The sequence below is a fragment of the Mytilus trossulus genome, unplaced genomic scaffold, assembly GCF_036588685.1.
Source record: "Mytilus trossulus isolate FHL-02 unplaced genomic scaffold, PNRI_Mtr1.1.1.hap1 h1tg000070l__unscaffolded, whole genome shotgun sequence".
NCBI classification, from domain to species: Eukaryota; Metazoa; Mollusca; class Bivalvia; order Mytilida; family Mytilidae; genus Mytilus; species Mytilus trossulus.
The window spans coordinates 4,030,165-4,055,233 of NW_026963294.1; the positions used below are offsets into that span (position 1 = coordinate 4,030,165).

General features: G+C 32.6%; 1 protein-coding gene across 1 annotated transcript; it reads right to left on the reverse strand.

The window, feature by feature from the left end:
* Positions 1-11,877: 11,877 nt before the first annotated feature.
* On the reverse strand, positions 11,878-25,023 carry LOC134699550 (GDH/6PGL endoplasmic bifunctional protein-like). The gene is made up of 4 exons (XM_063561140.1): positions 24,891-25,023; positions 19,457-20,132; positions 17,062-17,153; positions 11,878-13,529 (listed from the first exon to the last, which is right to left on the reverse strand). Exons 2-4 carry the CDS (start codon positions 20,098-20,100, stop codon positions 11,905-11,907), a joined length of 2,361 nt encoding a protein of 786 aa, XP_063417210.1. The 5' UTR covers positions 20,101-20,132; positions 24,891-25,023; the 3' UTR covers positions 11,878-11,904.
* Between the last annotated feature and the right edge of the window lie 46 nt (positions 25,024-25,069).

A 25,069-nucleotide genomic window follows, 5' to 3' on the forward strand; every position in this document is an offset into this window, starting at 1 on the left:
ACTACCCAAAACATTGTTGTGCAAATACAAACAATGTTATTACATAATCCGGACACACATGTGACGGGGACAAGCTTTATGATTTATGACAATTGTAGCATAATACAAACTTTGGATTTTTTTACTGTTTATTATCTAGAAACCGGAACATTTTTTATGTAAAAATCTGTTCTTGGAGGAGAGTTCAAGGACTTAACCACAATATTAAAATAGAGTGGTACAAGTAGCTATTACATGTAATATGAAAATACAGGGGATTTTTATTACAGGTGTGGTATTTATGTAACTAAGTGACTCTGTGAAATTAATCATCACTTATTGCGAATGTAAAGAGATTTACGTATTAACAAAAAGTTTGGTGAGTGCACTGAAAAAAATTGCTCCTGATTATCTCCCTTAGATAATGGATCAGGTTTTTCACTTTGAATTTTGATTATTTTCTATCATGAAGATAAACGAGTTATGTTTAAATATTTTATCAAAGTTAATCAAATTGGGAAATGGTGATTTAAACAAAATGGAGAATTGTTATATGGTACTTTGACCTATGATGGTTTAATTCTGCAATGGGGAGTTGTCTCATTGGCACTCAAACCATATCTCTGATATATATATATCGCTGTGAAATAGAGGATGCAACGTGATTTATTGTTAACGAAAATTTTATAATAAGTATTTAGTATGACGATATAGTTTCACTTCTGTTCTCGTACTATGAACAGCAAATATAAGGTATTTTAAAAAAAAGTATTTGATTATTTTATTTAAAGGTATTTTATCCAAGGTTATAGTTGAGTATGGAAATGGGGTCAAAAGAGAAAACAGCCATCACACGTGTCTTCAAAGCAGTGAGAAAATCCCTCACCAGGAGGCGGGCCATACTAAATTCCAAATAGATATAGGAAGATGTGGTGTGAGTGCCAATGAGACAACTCTCCATCCAAATAACAATTTAAAAATTAAACCATTATAGGTTAAAGTACGGCCTTAAATTCAACACGGAGCCTTGGCTCACACCGAACAACAAGCTATAAAGGGCCCCAAAATTACTAGTGTAAAACCATTCAAACGGGAAAAACCAACGGTCTAATCTATACAAACAAAACGAGAAACGAGAAACACGTATATATTACATAAACAAACGACAACTACTGTACATCAGATTATACATATACATATACAAAACATATATATGAACTAAAATTTAAAAGTATACAAGAGTAACATACGCTAGAGGCTCCTGGCTTGGGACAATGGCAAAAAACATGCGGGATTAAAAAATCAATGGCTTATTGATATTGTTTTACGTGTTACTCCCTTTCCATTAATTTTATATTTGCATTCTGTCATATATACAATTATTCTTGCAGAGGTTTTTTTCTCTCTGATAGTTTTTTTTTTATTGAGTTAAGCCATATCCATTGATATAGTATCGTGTGTCCTTCTATGTTGTGATGTTACATTATAATTTTAGTTTAGGGTAAAGCTAAGCCCCTGTTTAAACGTATAAATCTACTGAATGTATCTTAACCAGTCTTTAGTCAGGCATCTGATGTTTGGTCATTCTTGTTTCTGATTTTATTTATATAGATAATACTGTTGGTGTACCTGTTTGAATGGTTTTACATTAGTTATTTTTTGGGCCCTTTAAAGCTTGATCACTGTACCCCTGTTTTGACATTTTTACCGATTATGTCTGTTTGTTTTGTTCACCCATCGTTGTCAATATGATATGTAATTTGATGGAGTGTCACTGATGTTATATGTTAAGCTTTCTGTTAATTCCACAGTTTTCTACATAAGAAAATGTATACATTAGTACCAGAAATATGACAGTTGTTATCCATTCGTTTGATGTGATTGAGCCTTTGAGTTTGCCATTTGATTAGTGAGTTTCCGTTTTAATTTTCTTCGTAGTTTTTTTTTTTGTGATTTTACCTTTTGCTGTTTGATGTGAGCCTAGGCTCAGTGTTAAATGCCATACTAATACCAAAATGGTTTATTTTTTAAAAATTGTGACTTAGATGGAGAGTTGTATCATTGGTACTCATACCGTATCTTCTTCATTGCTCTTATGTCTAATTAACTTTTACTATATACATATCTCCATAAGATCCCCAGCCCCTTAAATCGGCTTCTTATTTTAAGCGATAATACCGCCAAATGCATGCAAATTGCATGAAATCATTAAGTTAGGTTATCATAAATATTTTCAATTGTATTTGCCTATAAATATTCTAACAGGATATAAACGGCTTATACACTAGAAATGTATTCAATTGTTGTTAAAAGATGATAAATATCTTGTTTTCTTATCACGTTATTAAAGTTAAGTTGCATATATAAGCAAGTTCATGTGTTTGACGCATGATAATTACATTGTTTAACCTTACAAATCGTCAAGGTTTATGCACCTGCTACCTGTTGCAATTACACAATAAAATATATTTATACATTTTAAGCAACAATATTAAGCATGCAATTACATGAAAAGAACGGGGCGAAAATTAAGTGAAAGAAGTAAATTTAACTTAAGTTGTTATGTATGAATGTCTTGAAAATAAACTCATCATAGATACCAGGATTAAAATTTGGTATTTGCGGCAGACGCGCGTTTTGTCTACAAAAGACTCATCAGTGACGCTCTAAAGTCTAAATCTATTAAAGTCACCAGGCCACCTAAAGTACGAAGTTGAAGAGAACTGAGGACCAAAAGTTTCTTAAAGTTTGGCCGAATACAATATGTTGTAAAAATTACGTGTATGTGTAGCCCTCTCTTTTCCCCGCGCCCAGTACTTTTAACATTTTTAGATGCAACTTGCTATTAATTTCATGTGGATATGTCCCCCCTCATAACCAACGATATTGTGTGTACTCGATTATGATTTCAACCAACCGTTGCACGAATAGTTTATAATTAAAGATTTATTTTATTTTCCCTGGAATTGCTCTGGAAAAAAGGAAGCCAAATATATGTATAAAGCATGTTCATAATCAATCTAATGTTCGCCTGGTCTATTGATATAACAGTATGGAGTGAAAAGATAGTCGTTTAGAACACATGATATAGTAAGAGCTATTTCAACATTCACAATTGACCTCATTGAAAATTTATTTAATGAAAAACACAAAACCTCCCGCACAATTGATTTCATCTGTGCAATAAACAAGAGTACCCATGCTGAAATGTCTTGCCTTCTTAATTTATCATTGAATTAATGTTGATAGTCCGGAATATATAGCTTTTCTACCTATATCCTAAATGTTCTTATTTCCTTCCTGACGCGCAATATGTACCGTGTTGTCATATAAACTTACCATGATCCAAGGCAAAGAGACCAAGGTCAGATAAGCCAAACTGGATAAACATGTAACCTTACAATTATTTCCTAACCAAATATGCTTTAACTATGCTTGACCTATTGGATGTGGTATCTAAGAAACAAACTCAACCAGTAACATTTTACAATGATCAATGAACCATAAAAATCAGTCCAAGTCAGATAAACCCTGCCAGATAGACAACCTTTCAATCAATACATGCTTTACATATAGCTGACCTAATGCATTTGATAATTAAGAAACCGACTTAAGAAAGAAACCAAAGATTGACCAAATGGACCATGAAAATGAAGTCATGATCAGATGATAATCTCCAGACAGACATATTTTACATTTTTGCTTGTTTGCTATGTTCACTCATCGTTGTCAATGTATTGTAATTTGATGCGAATGTCATAAGATATGTTTGTCTAGCTTTAAAACCAGGTTCAATCCATCATTTGGTTAATAAGTAAATGCCTATACCAAGTCAGGCATATGAATGTTTTCCATTCGTTTGATGTGTTTGAAATTTTAATTTTGCCGTTTGGTTTTGAATTTTCCTCGAAGTTCAGTATTTTTGTATGTTTTATTTTTTATACACCTGACAATCATTTCATGAACAAAATTATGAATAACTATTTAATTTAACTGTTGCTCATAGTATTAAAAAAACAGACCTATAAAAAAACAACTTAGCATTGAGCAATGAACCGAAAAATAAGGACAAGGTCAAATAAAACATGGACATATACATTGCAAAGCATTTTCATGCACCAAATACAATTGACCTAATGCATTCCTTATTAGAATGAATTGATTTTCTGAGCACAGCCTGATACGACAACAGAGGTTTAACCCTGAACAGCTGGGGCAATTTGGACACAATATGAGAAGACTTTATAAGTTTTATTGACTTGTGTCTCATCTCTTTTGCGAATTTAAGCAAATAACATATGTTTAAATTAAAAAAAACACAATATGCAAGCTTGATACTGTCTAAATTTGGATAGAGATCAAATTTAAGACATACTATAGGTTCTGACACAAAATGAATGTCATGATCTTACAAATATATTGCACAATACTATACAATTAAAGATTCTTTCTGAATTTTTTCGAAAACTGGAAATTTTAAAAATTTTGATTTTTTTTTTAAACCCCTTCGAAAAAATTTGAACCCCTAAACTTTTTGATTTCCCCTTTTAAGCAATTATCCCCACACTCAATCCAAGCCTTAAGCTTTCTTTTGTAGTATGGAACCTTGTTGTACAATTTCAGAAACATCCATAGATTCCATACTATTAAACACAAGCTATTGTCTGGAAACTAGAAAAAAATGCTTGTTTTTTGCCCCTTTTGGTACCTAGTTCCTGCATTTTGGGGCAAGTAACCCTAAACTCAATCACAGCTGCTCGATTGTTTTATCAAACCTTGTGGTACAATGACAGGGATATCCATACATGAACACACAAGTTATTGTCCGGAAACTAACTAGAGGCTCTGAAGAGCCTGTGTCGCTCACCTATATTTACTGATGCTTTGAAAATTATGTAAAATAACGTTAAAACCATAAGTAATAGATTATACACCTAGTGACTGGGTGTGAGGGTAATATCTCTGTGGGCCCCGCTGTCAATAACGTGGGGGTAAATAAGTTGTATGGATAATCTGATATGAAGCACTATTTGAAGTTATTACATAGTCATGCACAAACCGACAGACAGTCAAGTATTAAATCCGAAATGTTAACGGTTCTCGAGAGGTAGAGCGGACACAATTTGTCAGGAACAACGAACGGATGGACAGACCGACGGACTGACCTTTGGCCTAGGATGCATACATTATGACACATTCTCTGATGTTAAGGTGAAAATGGTTGTCAGGTATAAAGTATGAAATAATAACAGCTGTTCTCTCAAAATATAGTGTGGATCAAATTTGTTAGCGATGGACATACCAACAGACAGACAGACCTTTGACCTAGGAAGTTGTACATACATCATGACACACCCTCTGGTGTTGGTTAAAATGGATGTCAAGTAAAATATTTGAAATCATAACGGTTATCTAGATATGGAGCGGACACGATCTTCACCACAGAAAACGGGGTTGTCGACTGAAACCAAAGTTATTGACCTTGACCTTTGACCTAGGAAGTTGTACATACATCATGACACACCCTCTGTGTTGGTTAATAAACATGTTAAGTATTAAGTATAAAATCATAACGGTTATCTAGATATGGAGCGGACACGATCTTCACCACAGGACACAGGGTTGTCAACTGAAACCAAAGTTGTTTTTACCTTGACCTTTGACCTAGGAAGTTGTACATACATCATGACACGCCCTCTTGTGGTGGTTATTTAACATGTAGAGTATGGAGTATGAAATCATAATGGTTCTTATGACTTATAGAAAATGAGAGCAATTTTGTCATGTGGATTAATATTTCATCCCAATACACTAAATTAGACGACGATGTTATTCTTGGTTCGGTTTACATTCCACCTGAAAATACACGATACAGTTCCTCCGATTCTTTTCGGGAAATTGAAAATGATATTTTAGAATATTCTTCTCGATATAAATATGTATGCTTAGCCGGTGATTTTAACAGCAGAACATCGATAGACTTAGATCATGTATCAAATGAACACAACGATTTTGACGATATTCTCATCGAATCATCCATTTTTGAAGAAAATAGTCTGCACATATCTGACAACCTCACATGTCCTACTTCTAGGGAAAATATGGATAAAACGAAAAATAATTACGGTAATTTACTCCTAGATTTATGTAGATACACTGGTGTATATATTGTGAACGGAAGAATAGGTGATAACATTACCGGTAAACTAACAAGCAAAAATGCAGAGCTACCGTTGATTATTTTTTAGCAACCCCGGACCTCCTTAATATTATTTCAAACTCTGATGTGCTACATTTTAGTAATTTATAATCTGACGCCCACTGTCCTTTGGACATTTCTATAAACATCAACACTACTACATGTACCTGTAATGCATGTAACCCTCGAACGGATATCAAACCAAAAAAAGAACAGATTAAGAAGTGGAATTTAGCCCAAGCGGATGAATTTAATGAATACTTGGATCTTGCAAAAATTGAAACTATTGATAATGCTTTGGATCTACTGACACATGCCCATGTTAACCTGAATAATATTAATGATACTGTAAAGAATATTGGTGATATATTTGTCAACGCAGCAAAACAAACGTTTGGAACTTACAATCCAAAAATTGATAAATCTGATAAAAGAACCTACAATGCGCAAAAAGAGAAATCGAATAAACCATGGTTTGACAACGAATGCAGACAAAAAAGAAAAAAAGACGAGGCGCACTCAAAGATTATACAGACTGTGTAAATCCGAAGAAAATAAAAGAATTAAAACCCAAAGCGAAAAAGAATACAAAAAGACCTTAAACAAATGTATTAAAAAATATAGGATCGAAATGAGAAATAAAATGAAAAATATGAAAACAAAAAACCCAAAGGAATATTGGAAATTACTGAATGGTGGACATAAACAAAAACAACCAAATATACCTATACAAATCTTATATGACTTCTTTAAGGAATTGAATGAGACAACAAGCAACGATGCAAATGGAAACACACAACAAAATGATCATGATGATACCGATGTACAGAAAGAGTCGAACGAAATTATTAATGATGTAATTACAGCAGAAGAGATATTGAAATGTATAAAGAAGCTTAAAAACAATAAAGCTTGTGGCGAAGACCTTATTATTAATGATTACATAAAATCAACAGCTGATAAAATGATGAATATATATGTGAAATTGTTTAATATAATTTTTAATACTGGAATTATACCGGAAAGCTGGCTCCTTGGAAATATAAATCCGATGTACAAAAATAAAGGAGATGTGGAGGATCCAAATAACTTTAGACCAATAACGATCTTGAGCTGTTTTGGGAAATTATTTACGTCTGTCTTAAATGAAAGATTATCCACTTTTATTGAAACTTTTTCTATACTTCATAATAACCAGAGCGGATTTAGGAAAAATTACTCCACCACTGATAATTTATTCATATTACATTGTCTTTTTGAAATGATGAAAAACCGGAGAAAAAAACTGTTCTGCGCTTTCATCGACTTTGCAAAGGCATTCGATACTGTCTGGAGAAATGGACTCTTATATAAAATGAACTTGAATGACATCAATGGTAAAATGTATAATGTGATAGTAAATATGTACAATGGTATCAAATCGCGGATAACATATAACAATGAAACTTCAATATTTTTCTCTTGCAATATAGGCGTTAGACAGGGTGAAAACATATCACCACTATTATTTTCTTTATATATAAATGATTTAACAGATTATTTGAATAGCAAAAATATTAATGGCTTATCGTCCATATCTGAATGTTTGGAAAATGATCTAAATGTGTACATTAAATTATTTATACTACTTTATGCTGATGACACCGTGTCAGAGAATAAAGACGATCTTCAAAACCAATTAGATATATTTAGTGAATACTGTGATATTTGGAAATTAAAAGTAAATGTGGCAAATATAAAAGTTATGATATTTTCAAAGGGAAGACCACCGAGTAACGTACATTTCTTGTATAAAGGAAACAAACTAGACATAGTAAACGAGTTCAACTATTTGGGTATAAATCTTGCCAGGACAGGAACATTTACAAAAGCAAAGAAAAAAATTGCAGAAAAAGCAACGAAAGCCATGTATGGTGTTATACAAAAAAGCCGTTTATTTAACCTTTCAATAAAATGCCAAATTGATCTGTTCGACAAAATAGTTAAACCTATCCTTCTGTATGGATGTGAAGTTTGGGGATCCGAGAAAAATGATGTCATCGAACAAGTTCACCTGAAATTTTTATATAAAACATATTTTGCACCTGAAAAAATCAACACCAAGCATAATTGTGTATGGTGAAACGGGTAGATACCCACTTGACATCAGCATAAAATGCCGAACTATTTCGTTCTGGTGCAAACTATGTTCAGACGAAAACAAACTGTCTTCATTAATTTACAAGACTGCATATTACCAACACTGTGTGAAAAATCAAGGCATTAAATGGATCAAGTATGTTCAAAATATTCTTAACATGAGCGGGTTTTCAAATATTTTTCAACAACAAAATGGAGATTTCTCAAAGTGGCTAAACCAGAGCATCAAAATGAGGCTAATCGACCAATACAAGCAGACGTGGTACTCCTCAATACAAGACTCACCAAAATGCATTAACTATCGACTGTTCAAAAAAAGTGTTACGGACGGACGGACAGTTCAATCACTATAGGGCGACCCGCCTGAAGTCGGGGCCCTAATAATATTCAAGATAATAACCAAATATTGCAGAATTTCCTTAAAATCACCAATTCAGGGGCAGCACCCAACAACTGAAGGAGACAGATTAATATAAGCAAATTGTTGCTTGTTTCTGGATCCTTATTGTGAATGTGTTTATAATTTATACTTGTATTTTTCATAATAAAATATTGTTCACTCTAACTGCATGTCGGATTCGACTAAAAATTTCAGGGTGAATAGACCTTGTTGAACATTTTTACCATGTCAGATTTGCTCTAAATTCTTTAGTTTCCGAGATATAAGTCGGGGCCCTAATAATATTCAAGATAATAACCAAATATTGCAGAATTTCCTTAAAATCACCAATTCAGGGGCAGCACCCAACAACTGAAAGACAGATTAATATAAGCAAATTGTTGCTTGTTTCTGGATCCTTATTGTGAATGTGTTTATAATTTATACTTGTATTTTTCATAATAAAATATTGTTCACTCTAACTGCATGTCGGATTCGACTAAAAATTTCAGGGTGAATAGACCTTGTTGAACATTTTTACCATGTCAGATTTGCTCTAAATTCTTTAGTTTCCGAGATATAAGCCAAAAAACTGCATTTTACCCCTATGTTCTATTTCTAGTCAGATCGGCCATCTTGGTTGGTTCGTGGAATCATCGGATACATTTTTTAAACTAAATACCCTAGTGATAATTGTGGCCAAATTTGGTTTAATTTGGCTCAGTAGTTTCAGAGAAGTTTTTTGTAAAAGTTGAAGACAGAAGACGGACGACTACGGACGACAAGTGATGGGAAAATCGGCCCTTCAGGCCAGGTGAGTTAAAAATGGTTGTTTATTGACCTTTTTGGCCCTTAATTCTTATAAAAATTCCAAACCTTCTACTTGCATGACTTGTGGTATTAAACATTGTGGTACGATTTCAAACCAATTGAAATACTTATACACAAGTTATTGTCCTGAAACAAGATAAATGGTTGTTTTGGGCCCTTTTGGTCCTCTAATTCCTTGACAGTTATGAAACATCATACCGAAAATCAATCCCCACCTTCCTTTTGTAGTTTTAAACCTGCTTAAAAATTTCATAGATCCATGCACTTAAACAAAAGTTATTGCCTGGAAACAAATATGTCTTCCGACAAGGGAGAAGACAAGGATGACACAGACACTGACAACATCATACCATTATATTATGGTTGTATAAAAACCAAAAATGTTTTCATTCTTTTTATATCTGATATTGCAAGTTATCCTAGTAGTTCATATCTATCATGTCTATACACCAACTATAAATGACCTATTGCATACTGTATTGGGTAGGATGAAAAATGTTGTCCTGCATTTTCTTTTAGTTGAAATCTTTGTCCTATCCAGTCCTGCTTTTTTTTTTAGTTCATCATGACTTTTTTTACATAAATTGTCATCCTGACTTTTTTTTTTGCAAGTGTCTCATCCTGCCTTTTTTTTACTCAAAACTCCTGTCCTGCCTATTTTTTTCAAATTTCATCCTAGCCCCCCACCCCCCCACCCCCCCCCCCCACCCCCCCACACAAAAATCAAATGGTAGCTCCCTTACATAGATATAGGAAGATGTGGTGTGAGTGCCGATGAGACAACTCTCCATACATTACATGCACTCGTTACGGTCATTCCATACATCATATATAGTTATCCTTCTGCTTATAGTATTTGAGAAACAGACCTAATCATGAAACTTTAACCTTTATAACTAAAAGCAGTTTACTATTATTGCTAGGAGACAATAAATGGCAGGGGCGTAGCTAGAAAGAAACGATGTGCAAGCAACTACCGCTGAGCGGAGCGAGTCGAAAAAAATTTGAGACCCTTTTATGCAGATTTTTTTTTTTTTTCGGTTTTCAATCCTAAAAGAGGCGCTATATGTAGTCAGGACTTATCAAAAATTATGATTGTAAAACTATTAATAAATCTTCTGAATAGAGTAATACTTAAACAAAACATATTTTTGATACAGAATTTACTCAAATTCGTCAAAAATATTCTCTTCGGGTCTAGGCAGAAACAAACTGCTCTTGTCAATATTCACACTGAATGAATATGCAGTAACTGCATGTCGTTGTTCATTGTTCACGGATCGTACATTTGTTTTCAACATACGTAGTACACTGATATATCTCTATGGTAGCACTCGCAAGATGTTATAAACCAGCGTATATGTTCGGCATATTGCGATCTCCCAATTAAATTCGTCAAAATTACATGCCAGATCAGTTTCGTATGTCTCAGAAATTGTTGAGATTTGTTTGTCTGCAATATTTCCTACAACACGATGAAGCAGATACAGCACAAAGAAGCAATTTTCTGATAATACTAGACGCGACTTCACTCTCCAATTCCCTTATCATATGGTCTATGAACCAAAACATAATGAGACTTTCCAACATGTCCAATACTGTTTTGGCATGTTTGCAGGGTGATTGGCTCCGGTAGTCTGTTGACCACATCGCCTCGGCATATTTTCAATTATATCGAAGGTACCTGATAATTCTAATGCCGATTGGTACATCTCATTCCAAACTGCTGAACCGTACACTGTAAAATGTGCTCCAAAACTACATGTCTTAGACTGAATATTGCAAATTCAAATCTTGTAAAAGATACATGTTACTGTCCGATTTTGCCATCAATTCCAATAAAACTTTTGAAACCAAATTCCGTTATTCAATGATATTTCATCAATTAAAAAAGTGACAACATAGATGTTTCCTTTAACATTCAATTTATAAGTTTTTATTTTGCCATTATTTATTTTTTGCATGCCGAATCGATGTGCACGCAACTGCGTGTTGGCGTATAGGGAGCTACGCGCCTGAATGGAATGAATGAACATGTAGATACCTACCCACCACCCCCTTTCTCTGTCAGGAAGGGTAACATGCAGGCCATTGGAGTTTGGGTACCTGAGATTACCTCAAGGTTTTATGGGTGTTTGTTTTTCTCAGTTTTTAGTTTTCTTTATCATGTTTATTGTGTTTTATGTACTTTTTGTCTTTTTGATTGTTCAGTTTTTTACCATAGTTTCTGTCACTTTGTTTTCAACTTATGAGTTTGAATGTCACTTAGGTAACTTTGTACTTTATTCTCCTTCCGGTGAAATATTTTTTCAGCTGAAATTATGATATTCGCAAGAACAATAAAGCAAAATTAAAATCAACACTTATATTAAAAACATTAACTATAAATATCAACAATTTTTGGTAACCAAGCATGAAAATCTAAATAAAATGTCATGTTACCCTTGATGGGTTTGATTCCCAGTATGGGATATTTTAAATGATTTTTGCTCTCTAATAATTCCATGACTATGTTATTTTTATGAGATCCTGTTACTAATACTGATATGTGCTGTGCATTGTTAATCAAATTAAATGTCATTGTCATTCGCTTTGATTTCAAATTTTGTGTTTTCGTAAATGTGACAAATTTATGTTTTTCTTTCAGCGAATCTGAATTAGGCATTAAAGATGCTGTATGGCCGTCAGTGCCTATTCCTAGTAAAACATAATTTAATTTAAATTTTGAAAAATAATTAAGCCTGTCTTCATATGCTTGATCACTTTGATCAGCATCGTTACAAATTTGACCTAAATTGTCTACCGGCATAGGGTGTATATTTAGGTATGGTATGTCAACATGTTTAATGAGTTCAGAGTGTAGCAGGTTAAAATTTGAATGTTCATCTGCTAACGAAACACATCTCTCATCTACCAGCCATAGATGAATATATTGCCATGGCAACTGCATTTGTGACAGAAGTTTGAATAATTTTCCTGGTGTTTTTCCTCCAGAAACAGCAAGATGAAAACTTTGTTTACTTTGAATTGTCTGCCAAACTAATGAATGAATGTGATTGGCTAAGGTCTGAAGTAGGTCAGACTCTTCTATAACAATGAGAGGGTGACCTAAATAGGTCGCTGGAATGCTGTTGTATTTCATCTGCTTCAAGTCTGCATCAAGGTCTTCCGCAACTATAGCAGGTCTAATAAACTGAAGCTTGTCAGAAGCAATAAAAAAGTTTAATGACTGGTCTCCACCTTCTAAGTACTTTCTTGGTTCAACTAATGCTGTTTCTTCTATGGCTTGGGACCAGATATGCCAAAGTTTTGACAATCTTCCAGTACTGACAAAGCCTGTTTTAATACCCAGATATAAATCGTCAATCACAGCTGTGTACGCATCTCGGTCTTCAATTGGAATATAAAAATGAAAATCATTAATACTCTGCCCATACAACCCAGTATGACCGGTTGAAATAGCCAGTTCTTTTAACGCAGCAGGCAGATATGGCTTAAATAGACTCTTTGAAATCAAAATTCCTGGAGATGGCAATTCGTTAGGATTAATTTGAAAAATAATTTGCCGAATATTGTCATAATTTGAACCATTCAACTTGTTGCAGCCCGAAACACAAAATCTATCATTTTTAAACAATACTCGAATAAAACTTGATCTTTCATCCAAGTGTTTGCCTGCCACCATAACAATGGGAACACCGTGCCATCTTGAACTACAAATTTTCAAAAGAGCGCTAGCATATGTTGGTGTTTTCATTGACTGAGAAGTGTTGTCTTTTTCTTCAGCGGCTTGATAAATATACTGTGAATACTGTCCAAGAAGAATTTTTTTACTTTCTACCTTTTCTACACTTCCCAATAATTCTAATCTTTTTTGTTCCACAGCTTTTTGATCAGTTATATCGATAGGCAGATCCATGGTTATCAAGGCCAGTAACTCTGTAAGGTGATTTTGCATCACATCACGTACAACACCATACTGGTCATAAAAATCTATTCTACCTGAAATTATAATAATTGGATGAACTTTCATACTGTGAATTCATTATTATTATTTGTTGGATACCAATTTTCATGGATTTTGTGGGGAAAGGTTAAAATGTTCAACGAATGACAAATTATCTATAGGCATGATAGGCGTGTGTGCAGACTTCAGCTATACCACAAAATTAAATATATAAGTTTTACTATATCTATGAAAATTGGTACACAGGAAAATAAATGAATTCACAGTTAGACACATATGGACATATGATTAAAAGAAGATTTGGAATATGGCTCAAGATGAAATACTTGTACACTACAATAAATGCATGTAAATACCATGCATACTTTATATAGCTCTTATCTTCTGTGTCATTTGGTCTCTGGTGAAGAGTTGTCTCATTGGAAATCATACCACATCTTCTTAGTTCTATATTATGTAGTATCTTTCCACTATTTTTAAAGAAAGTATTGGTACTCAATTTTATAGTCAGTGTATCCACTACATGTACCAACATGTACAAGTGCAAGTCAAATTCAATCTTTCTTATTAAATCAAGAATTAAATTAATAGGTGTTATCAATCTTTTGTACCGTAAAAAAGTATGAATAGGAATGGTCAATATGATGATATGCTTACAGCAATTAATACACAACTTAGTTATCAAAGGTACCAAGACTATAATTCAATATGCCAGATGTGCACAAAAGTGCACCCAATTCAGGGAATCAAAGAAATCTATATTGTTTTTGTGTCATTTTGGTTTCTGTATTATTGACTAATACCCTAAAAGTAAAACTTTCATTTTTAATTTTGTTTAAAGCCTTTTCCTTGTTTCATTTATGATTTTAAATTAAAGTCTTAAACTAAAACTCGTGTTTTTAAAAGCTAACCTGACATCCCTAATTCTACATGCTATTCATAAACCCTAATCATACTAATAAGTACCTGAGAAAATTTTATTTTGAAAATATTGTTTGACAAAGCCTATAAATCTTTATAAATTAAACTAAAAAAAAATAACAACAAGGAAAATTCAAAACAGAGAGCATTCAACTGTATCCAAAAAACTAGAAATCAAATAATGTAAGATGTGCTTGCATAAAAAAACAGATGCACATTTTTTTAAAGTCATGAAAGTGGAAATAAATCCATTTTGGTGATAGTTGGTATTTTATCAAATCATTTTCAAAACTGGAAAAAAATTAACAATTATCATGATTAAGAGTTATGAAACATACCAAAATGTTAATAAAATATCAGTTGCATCTGATTATTTAACTTATAATTTGTGCATACAAAAATTGATGCACTTTAATAATTTAGAACTCCCATATTGAGTATTCATACAAAAGTTAATTTATTGTAGTAATTCAAATCAATAACAGTTAACTCCCTTTGCTCACAAAATTTTGTTATTTTAGAGTTTACCATTATTATTTTACCACATCTATGCCTTATCTTAATCATAATTTCTATATTATTACTTGATAACAAATCTATATCTTTATAAAAATTTTGTAGTCATTTCATTTAATCATGTTTAATAACCCATGGCCAACAGGTCAATTTTTGGTCAATATATATATATGACATTGTTTAATCATGAATGTTAATTGAAATATTTACCTACATATTGCTAATTACAGGAATTAAGAGTAAATTGAGGTGCTATTTTTTGCGTGAATATATATCTTGTCTCTTAAAGTTTAATATTATACTTCAACCATGTGAATAAACGTACAGTATGGGCTTTCCTTATTGTTGAAAACAGTATGGTGACCTTAAGTTGTTAATTTCTGTGTCATTTGGTCTCTTGTGGAGTATTGTATTACTGGCAATCATACCCCATCTTCTTTTTTATATTATATGTATCATTCTACGGTAATCCCTGACATAAGTAACCAATTAATTTCTGTGTCATTTGGTCTCTTGTGGAGTATTGTATTACTGGTAATCATACCCCATCTTCTTTTTTTATATTATATGTATCATACTACGGTAATCCCTGACATAAGTAACCAATTAATTTCTGTGTCATTTGGTCTCTTGTGGAGTATGGTATTACTGGCAATCATACCCCATCTTCTTTTTTATATTATATGTATCATACTACGGTAATCCCTGACATAAGTAACCAATTAATTTCTGTGTCATTTGGTCTCTTGTGGAGTATTGTACATGTTGTATTACTGGCAATCATACCTCATCTTCTTTTTTATATTATATGTATCATTCTACGGTAATCCCTGACATAAGTAACCAATTAATTTCTGTGTCATTTGGTCTCTTGTGGAGTATTGTATTACTGGCAATCATACCTCATCTTCTTTTTTATATTATATGTATCATACTACGGTAATCCCTGACATAAGTAACCAATTAATTTCTGTGTCATTTGGTCTCTTGTGGAGTATGGTATTACTGGCAATCATACCCCATCTTCTTTTTTATATTATATGTATCATTCTACGGTAGTCCCTGACTAGGTAACCAATTAATTTCTGTGTCATTTGGTCTCTTGTGGAGTATGGTATTACTGGCAATCATACCCCATCTTCTTTTTTATATTATATGTATCATTCTACGGTAGTCCCTGACTAGGTAACCAATTAATTTCTGTGTCATTTGGTCTCTTGTGGAGTATGGTATTACTGGCAATCATACCCCATCTGCTTTTTTATATTATATGTATCATTCTACGGTAGTCCCTGACTAGGTAACCAATTAATTTCTGTGTCATTTGGTCTCTTGTGGAGTATGGTATTACTGGCAATCGTACCACATCTTTTTTTTTATATTATATGTATCATTCTACGGTAGTCCCTGACTAGGTAACCAATTAATTTCTGTGTCATTTAGTCTCTTGTGGAGTTTTGTATTACTGGCAATCGTACCTCATCTTCTTTTTTATATTATATGTATCATACTAGGGTAATCCCTGACATAAGTAACCAATTAATTTCTGTGTCATTTGGTCTCTTGTGGAGTTTTGTATTACTGGCAATCGTACCTCATCTTCTTTTTTATATTATATGTATCATACTACGGTAATCCCTGACATAAGTAACCAATTAATTTCTGTGTCATTTGGTCTCTTGTGGAGTATTGTATTACTGGCAATCATACCCCATCTTCTTTTTTATATTATATGTATCATACTACGGTAATCCCTGACATAAGTAACTAATTAATTTCTGTGTCATTTGGTCTCTTGTGGAGTATTGTATTTCTGGCAATCATACCCCATCTTATTTTTTATATTATATGTATCATACTACGGTAATCCCTGACATAAGTAACTAATTAATTTCTGTGTCATTTGGTCTCTTGTGGAGTATGGTATTACTGGCAATCATACCCGATCTTATTTTTTATATTATATGTATCATTCTACGGTAATCCCTGACATAAGTAACCAATTAATTTCTGTGTCATTTGGTCTCTTGTGGAGTATGGTATTACTGGCAATCATACCCGATCTTCTTTTTTATATTATATGTATCATTCTACGGTAATCCCTGACATAATTAACCAGCTGTTCCTCACCTTTGACACCAATTGTTTCTTTCATGGCTATTTCTATTCTTTCTACATGTTTGTTGTTCAGGAGGTATTCCAACTTTTCAATATTTGCTAATCTGTAAAATAAGTAAACATGGTAAAATAAGTGAAATGTTGAAGACAGAAAATAGAATTTCCTTCTGCATCTAACATGATGTATATATATACAGGTGTCCTGTGGTAGAAACTTTGGAAGAGAAGTTGAAAATATGACAGATACTTACAAAATGACTTACTTTATGCTAAACATCACAAATTACTCACAATTCAAAATTTAAAAAATGAGTATAGTTCTATCTAAAAATTTGGAATTACATGTAATAGTAAATATTCAAATGTCATTGAACAATTATTTTAACAGCTCAACTACCATTTTTGTTGGTGACCTATGATTGCGCTGTCAGATCATTGATGTTATTTGGGCTGGTTGACAACCATTGTCTTATTGGCAATCATCATGATCATACCACATTTCTTTACTTTTGTATCAACCATATTTAAATAACTACTTATCATGCATGTCATACATTTCATGCTCATGACTAGTAATCTATCTTGAGAGTAGTTTATTTCTATACCAGAAATTATATTTATCAAAATAATACATTTCATAATGACATGAATGACATCATAAATGTTATATATGTAATCCCTAATTTTCAAAATTGGGTAAAATGACATGCAGAGTTAAATAAAAAAACATGTACCGGTATAAGTTTAAAACTTTCTCAAAATCTGTCCATTCACCACACGCAAACTTAAAAAGTTTGAATCATAAATCATACAGAACATGAAGAAAAAATTGTCCCAAGAAAAACAAACTTTCCTCACCTGACTGCTGTTGAAAAAAATATCATATGCAGTAGGCAGGTATATTTTAAAAAAATATTTAAAGAAAAAAAAATTCCCAATTGAAAAGAAAAATTTGTAAGGGTTCCGCGGAACCCAGTGTCTCGCCTACTTTTGCTGTAAATCACAGGCTCAAACAAAATGAGGAAAAAAATCAATAAAAATATTCCTCTTTATACTATCATGACTATCTTATGATTGTAAGAAGCTTCTGTCCAAGTTTGATAAAAACCCAGGATAGTTTAAGAAAGCTATAAAAAAATTTAAAACTTTAACCACAGAGTGAATGTAATGTATCCCCACAGAAAAACTAAGTCCATTTAAAAGTAAAATTAAGAAAAAATGGATTTATTTTTTTACAAAATTTACTTCTAGATACTATCCTATGATCATAAACAATCTTCTGTCCAAGTTTGGTACAAACCCAGGATAGTTTAAGAAAGCTATTAAAATTTTAAAAACTTTAACCACAGAGTGAATGTAATGTATTCCTGCAGAAAAACTAAGTCCATTTAAAAGTAAAATACAGAAAAAATGGATTTATTTTTTTACAAAATTTACTTCTAGATACTATCCTATGATCATAAACAATCTTCTATCCAAGTTTGGTACAAATCCAGGATAGTTTAAGAAAGTTACTTAAATTCTAAAAACTTTAACCACAGAGTGAATGTTATGTTTCTCCGCAGAAAAAACTAAGTCCATTTAAAAGAAAGATACGGAACAAATGGAATTTTATTCTTACAAAATTTACTTCTGGATACTATCTTATGATCATAAACAAGCTTCTGTTCAAGTTTGGTAGAAATCCAGTATAGTTTAAGAAAGGTATTAAAATTTCAAAAACTTTAACCACAGAGTGAATATTTGTTGACGCCGCCGACGACACCGACGACGACGGAATGCAGGATCGCTTAGTCTCGCTTTTTCGACTAAAGTCGAAGGCTCGACAAAAATCAGATAGTATTATCAATTTTGACTCTGGAACAAATGTGAAATTAAGGAAATTGTTTAAAAACATATCAGTTCCAACCTGGTTAATTTTAGGAGCTCTCTTTCAATCGGTCACTAACATGGTTAAGTACAATGTATCTGAGACAAATACTTTTTTTTTGTATCATGTAGATTATGTACATTCTTATGCAATATTTATTTATGAATGAAAACTGTATGATACTAATAAAGTTTGAGTTATTTCCCTTAGAATGTAGTTCTAAATATGTTTGCTATAGTGTTTTAGTATTCTTTTAACAAGTACATTGTATTCTTTAACATTTTAATCTTTTTTCACTGAGTGATCTTAATGTGTTCATGTGCCTTTTCATATGAAATTCCAATAAAAGAAGGTAATGTATGATGTTCCCAATTGACTTAATGTAAAATTTAAAGTGAATCCTTGGGAATCACTATCTTTCACCATACTTCATTTGTACTTTCATTGTGAAAAATCACCAATCATGCCAATAAGAGTGATTTTTACCTGAATCATCTACAGTATACCTAACTTTGACTACAAATACATGTAATTTACCTAAATGGTAATATTTCTTTCACCACAGACTTCCCAAGGTAATGGTCAACTCTAAATATATCTTCTTCAACATAGTACTTATAAATATCTGTGGCCATTTTCTGAGAGGATGCTTGGTCACTTCCGAATGGCTTCTCTAAAACTAATCTTGTCCAGCTATTTTGGTTAGCATGATAACAGCAATTATAAAGTTTGTATGATGTGTCGACATAAGCACTTGGTGGTATAGCTAAATATAGAATTCTCCCAGTGGATACGCCATCTTTTTTTGATGAATCTAGTTCTTTTCCAAGATCTTCAAAATCCTGGTTTGTTTTAACAGGAAGATACTTGACAACGTTTATAAAAGTCTGTCGTTTAGCGACACAATTCACATCATTTTTGTCACATTTTATTCTGTCTTGTAAAATTTCATTTGTGATCTTTTGACCCTCTTTCGGTTGAATTCTTCCGCAAGCAAAGAATCGAAGTGTAGAATTAGTTGATGAGTATTTCAAATAAAGTCTAAAGAAAGAATTCCATAGATATTTCCTGGAGAGGTCACCTTGAGCCCCGACAAGGACAACATCTGTATGATGTCGTATGATGTTCACTGTTTCTGTTATACCAAACAATACTATCATACACATAAAATAGGTCTTCATGTTTAGAGTCAGCTTTTAAATGTAGGTGCAGTCTGAAAGAAATATTGAAAATAAGAAGATCATTAAGATGAGGTACATATATGATTGAAAATGAGATAACAGTTGCATGTCATGAAAATAAAAACATGTGGTTCATACAAAGTTGAGGAGCAAATGAGGATCACTGACCATCACACTATACATTTGTATATATATATGGAAACATATATGCCAAAGTCATCTTGCTCCAGATTTCTAGTTTTCTTCCTTTGCTTTAGAAATTTAAATTGTTCAACCTGGCATTGTAAAATTAAAAGCAAAGACTTGTTTTGGTCATTAATTATTTAAAAATAGAGATCATATTTTTCTGGTAGTCCTGATTACTTGTTGGTCGCTTAACTACCATGCTAACATTCAGTGGCAAATATTTCATTCATGACAAGAACAATCATGACAAAATAACTGGATAACAATAAATACAATTTAACAGTCTGCATGGTTAGCCACAATTTTAGCAGCCAAATTCAATTGATTAAAATGTTATGGGAGTATTTGATCTCATGAAAGCAAATAACACAGCAGGTTGATAAACATGATAAAACAGATACTATTTGTTGAAATTGCTGTCAAAGCAGACCTTGATATTGATAAATAATTTTCATAGATGCTGATCTTTTAAAAGCAGATCACCCAGCAGAGCTAGTTATATAATATGGGGACGAAGTCCCCAATTATGGTAGAAAAATCAGGAATTTTTCCTGAATTTGTCATTCTACCATGTCTACTATTAACATGATTAATGAAACTCAAAATTGTTAACTTTTTTTTTCCGAATCTACTTCCTGTTCTGGTTTTCCCTGCATTTGCGCAATAATCTGTCTTGTTTGCATGAGACTGATTTTTTTTTATATTTATCAGTCTAGAAAAATATAAAATTGGAACATGTGGAACTCAATAAAAAATAATACTTAATATTTGTTTGATATGAAAAAAACGTTAACTGCAGGCCTCTACAATTACTTTTTTTTTAACTTGTCCTGTAGGTCAAGTACATACCAAAATTTACTAGTCTGAATGAAATTGTTACTTGTCCAAAAAAATTCTACAAAAAATAAACTAAGTTGATTAAAGGAGAAAAACAAATTTCAGAGCTCCAGATAAGCTGCGTATTTGCGTGATCACGCAATACAAATATTAGAAAACCCAATGCAATTGTCCAGTGCAGGGTTCAACAACCCAATTAATTCAACGGAAAACCCAATTATATGCCAAAACCATGAGTTTTCAACCCTTTTATTGACTAGAGTTTGCGTTATTTACCCTTATCTGTGTAAAGTCGTCGCGTAAACTATTTTTATAATATTTATAATTGGAAATTTCCTGTCGTTCTAAAAATAGATCCCTGCATCAAGTACCTGAAATGGGTCCCTGTTTGAGATTTCCTTTGCTCAATAGGTACACTTGTTTTTGTAAACATTTCGATCTTCTTGGCATTTATCTAATTAGCGTGTTTCATGAGTCATATTTTTTTCGCACTGCTCGGAATTTATCATAACATACATTAAATTAAAACAAAAGTGAATGTCCGGTAAAAATATTGAATAGAAGCAAGTTTTCGGCTTCTTTTGAAAAGCTGAGGGAAAGTTATGATGATAACAAGACTCAGCCAGTGTTTTAAGGAAGCGTCCATCAAATACACGGGTGTGTGTGCGTACCATAACGAGAACATTGCTAATAAACACGGGGTTTCATCAAAATCGAAATCAGTTGAAAAAAATGTAAGGCCAAATCAATTATGAAATGATAAAGCATCAGAAACCAAAGATTCTAAATAAAATACAACAAAACCCAGATTTATGTCAATTGAATAAAACAAAAGCATTCAAGTATAATTAGAGTTTTTATACTATAATTTTATTCATTTTACGGTTATTTAATGAATACACATACCATGCACACAGGCACTGGTATCCGAATTTATTAAATTAAGGTATAAGACGAGTGCCTGTGAATACACATATCTGTTTTTGTGAGAAAATACAAAACTGGCAAAAGGTTTGAAACGGGACACAATTTAAACCTACAATTGCTCCTCAGTGAATAAACCAAATAAAACAGCTAGCAAATAACCCTAACCATAATCCCAAACCAAATAAAACAGTTGAACAAAGAAAGAAACATATTTAAGATGGGAAAAATGGGTTGATATTGCCTAAATATTCAATATTGTGTTGATGAAAGAAACCCAATTCATTAAGGAGCTTGGTGGTGAAAAACCCAATTTGATATTAACCTGAGGGGTGAATTGGAATTGATAATGCAATTAAAACACTTTATCACCCAATTATATAAGAAAATGGTGGGTAAAAACCCCAATTTGTGAATTCTTATCTGGAGCTCTGTAATTTAAACAATATAACATAATTTGATGTATTTTGTTTGAAATACTTTTCAAAAATATGTGTCAAGTACAACTGCAAAACTAGTCATGTCACAGGAATAAGGTTCTAGTTTCATCAATTCCAGTCTCATCAGACTGTAAACATGAGGCACCATCTGATAGGCCTGTACACTCATTAGATTTGTATTCTTTTTTTTTAAGTTGAAAAAAGTTTATTCAAATGCAATCAATAACAAGAATGTGTCCAAAGTACATGGATGCCCCACTTGCACTATCCTTTTCCATGTTCCATGGACCGTGAAATTGGGTAATAATCTAATTTGGCATTAAAATAAGAAAGATTTTATTATAGGGAACATGTGTACTAAGTTTCAAGTTGATTGGACTTCAATTTTATCAAAAACTACCTTGACCAAAAACTTTAACCTGAAATTCCCACTTTCATTTTCTATGTTCAGTGGACCGTGAAATTAGGTAATAATCTAATTTGGCATTAAAATAAGAAAGATTATATTATAGGGAACATGTGTACTAAGTTTCAAGTTGATTGGACTTCAATTTTATCAAAAACTACCTTGACCAAAAACTTTAACCTGAAATTCCCACTTTCATTTTCTATGTTCAGTGGACCCTGAAATTGGGGTCAAAAGTCTAATTTGGCTTTAAAATTAGAAAGATCATATCATAAGCAACAAGTGTACTAAGTTTCAAGTTGATTGGACTTCAGCTTCATAAAAAACTACCTTGACCAAAAACTTTAACCTGAACGATCGAACGGACGCACAGACGGATGAACGAATGAACGAATGGAGCCACAGACCAGAATACATAATGCCCCTCTACTATCGTAGGTGGGGCATAAAAAGAAGAAGATGAGCCATCATAAGGTGTGATTGCCAATGAGACAACTCTCTGCAAGAGACCAAATGACACAGAATCTAACAACAATAGGTCACTATATTGCAAGTATTGTTTTTTTTCTACTTATAATCAAATATGATTTTGTGAATTTTATCACGTTTATGGTAAAAAAAAAAATTGTGAAAAAAATTACTGGTATGGTATTTATCATAAGGAACAGAATAAGGTAGCAAAATGAGGTACTGGTTTGTCTTGGTCCCGAAATGTCTCCTGCCTTGTCAAACTGTCTATCAATCATGTCTACTAAATATGTCTCCTACAGTGCCAAATTGTCTATTAAACTTGGAGCTGAATCTTTCCAGGTGACAACTGTGCTGTAAAGTTACCTCATCTACAAAGCGCATCATTGATTCGGATCAGTAAGACTGGTTTCCAAGAAAAGTATACTGTTTACCTATTTAAAAGTACCTGATAAAGAACCAGTTAAAAATTATGGATTGCAAGTAAACATGTTGATGAAAAAGGTTTTGCATTTAAATAAACAGAATTCAGAAACATGTAAAAATAATATTTGTTTTCTTGTTTTTTGTTTATAATTACTGCGTTCATCAAAGTTGAATTAAATCTATGTTCTACAGAATAAGTGTACTTGTCCCGACATACAGCTTTTACTTTCCGACCTTTTTTTCCTCTGGTTCCGGACAATCAGACAAGCGTTATTGTCGAGGCCTGAACTGATGAAAGCGTTTCTTTTGTTTACATTGAATATGACGTTATAACTTAAAGAACGTCACAGCTAAATCCCTAACAACAGAACCAAAATCGGGAACGTTACGGTATTTCCATTTCTTTTATTAACATGTTTCATTAAAAAAAAAATACATACAGACTTGGTTCCCATTCACAGGTTATGCCTGTCTCAAATTATGATGAAAACTTATTTTGTAAATGAAATAATTTTATTCTTGCTCTATTTTCTCAAAAGACAAAAAGACAAAAGTTTGTCTCTGAAACTTGTCTCTGTAACTTGTCTCTGTAAGGCAGCAACCATTTGATTTTCTGGGGGGGGGGGCTATGTTTTTTTTTTTCTGTGCAAACTTTTTTTTTCGCCTTCAGCGAAGAACAATCTATTTTTTTAGCAACAAACCGAAACGAAAACAATTTTTTTTTTCAATTTTAGCATAACATATGGTGGCAGCTGAGGGTGAAACAAACAATTTTTTTTTCTCAGGGTCCAAAACAAATTATTTTTTTCACCAAAACCTGGAAACAAACTTTTTTTCCAAACAAAAACATAGCCCCCCCCCCCCCCCCAGACAATCAAATGGTTGCTGCCTAACATCTACGATATGCACACCTGAGCTTTTACATGGTGATTAAGAAATATTGATTTCACAAAAATTCAAAATGTGTGTGAGTATATTTTTGTAACATAGTTGTTAGACCTTCAAAATGAAAACGAAAGTAGAAGGAGTTGTTTCCCTTAACTCTGATCATTTAAATTGATAAATATTGTAACTTCTTCATATTGACAGCAATTGCGATTTACCTGGAATTAATGCAATGTGAATTGTGATCTTATATGTAAGATGCCAATTCCGAAACGAACATCTCTTGGCAAAGTTAAAGAATTTCAAACATTTCACATTTTGACAGTGGAATCAGGGCGCAGACATCTTTAATTCTATGGGATAGTTTCGAATATTTACCACCTTCTAAAAGTAGCAA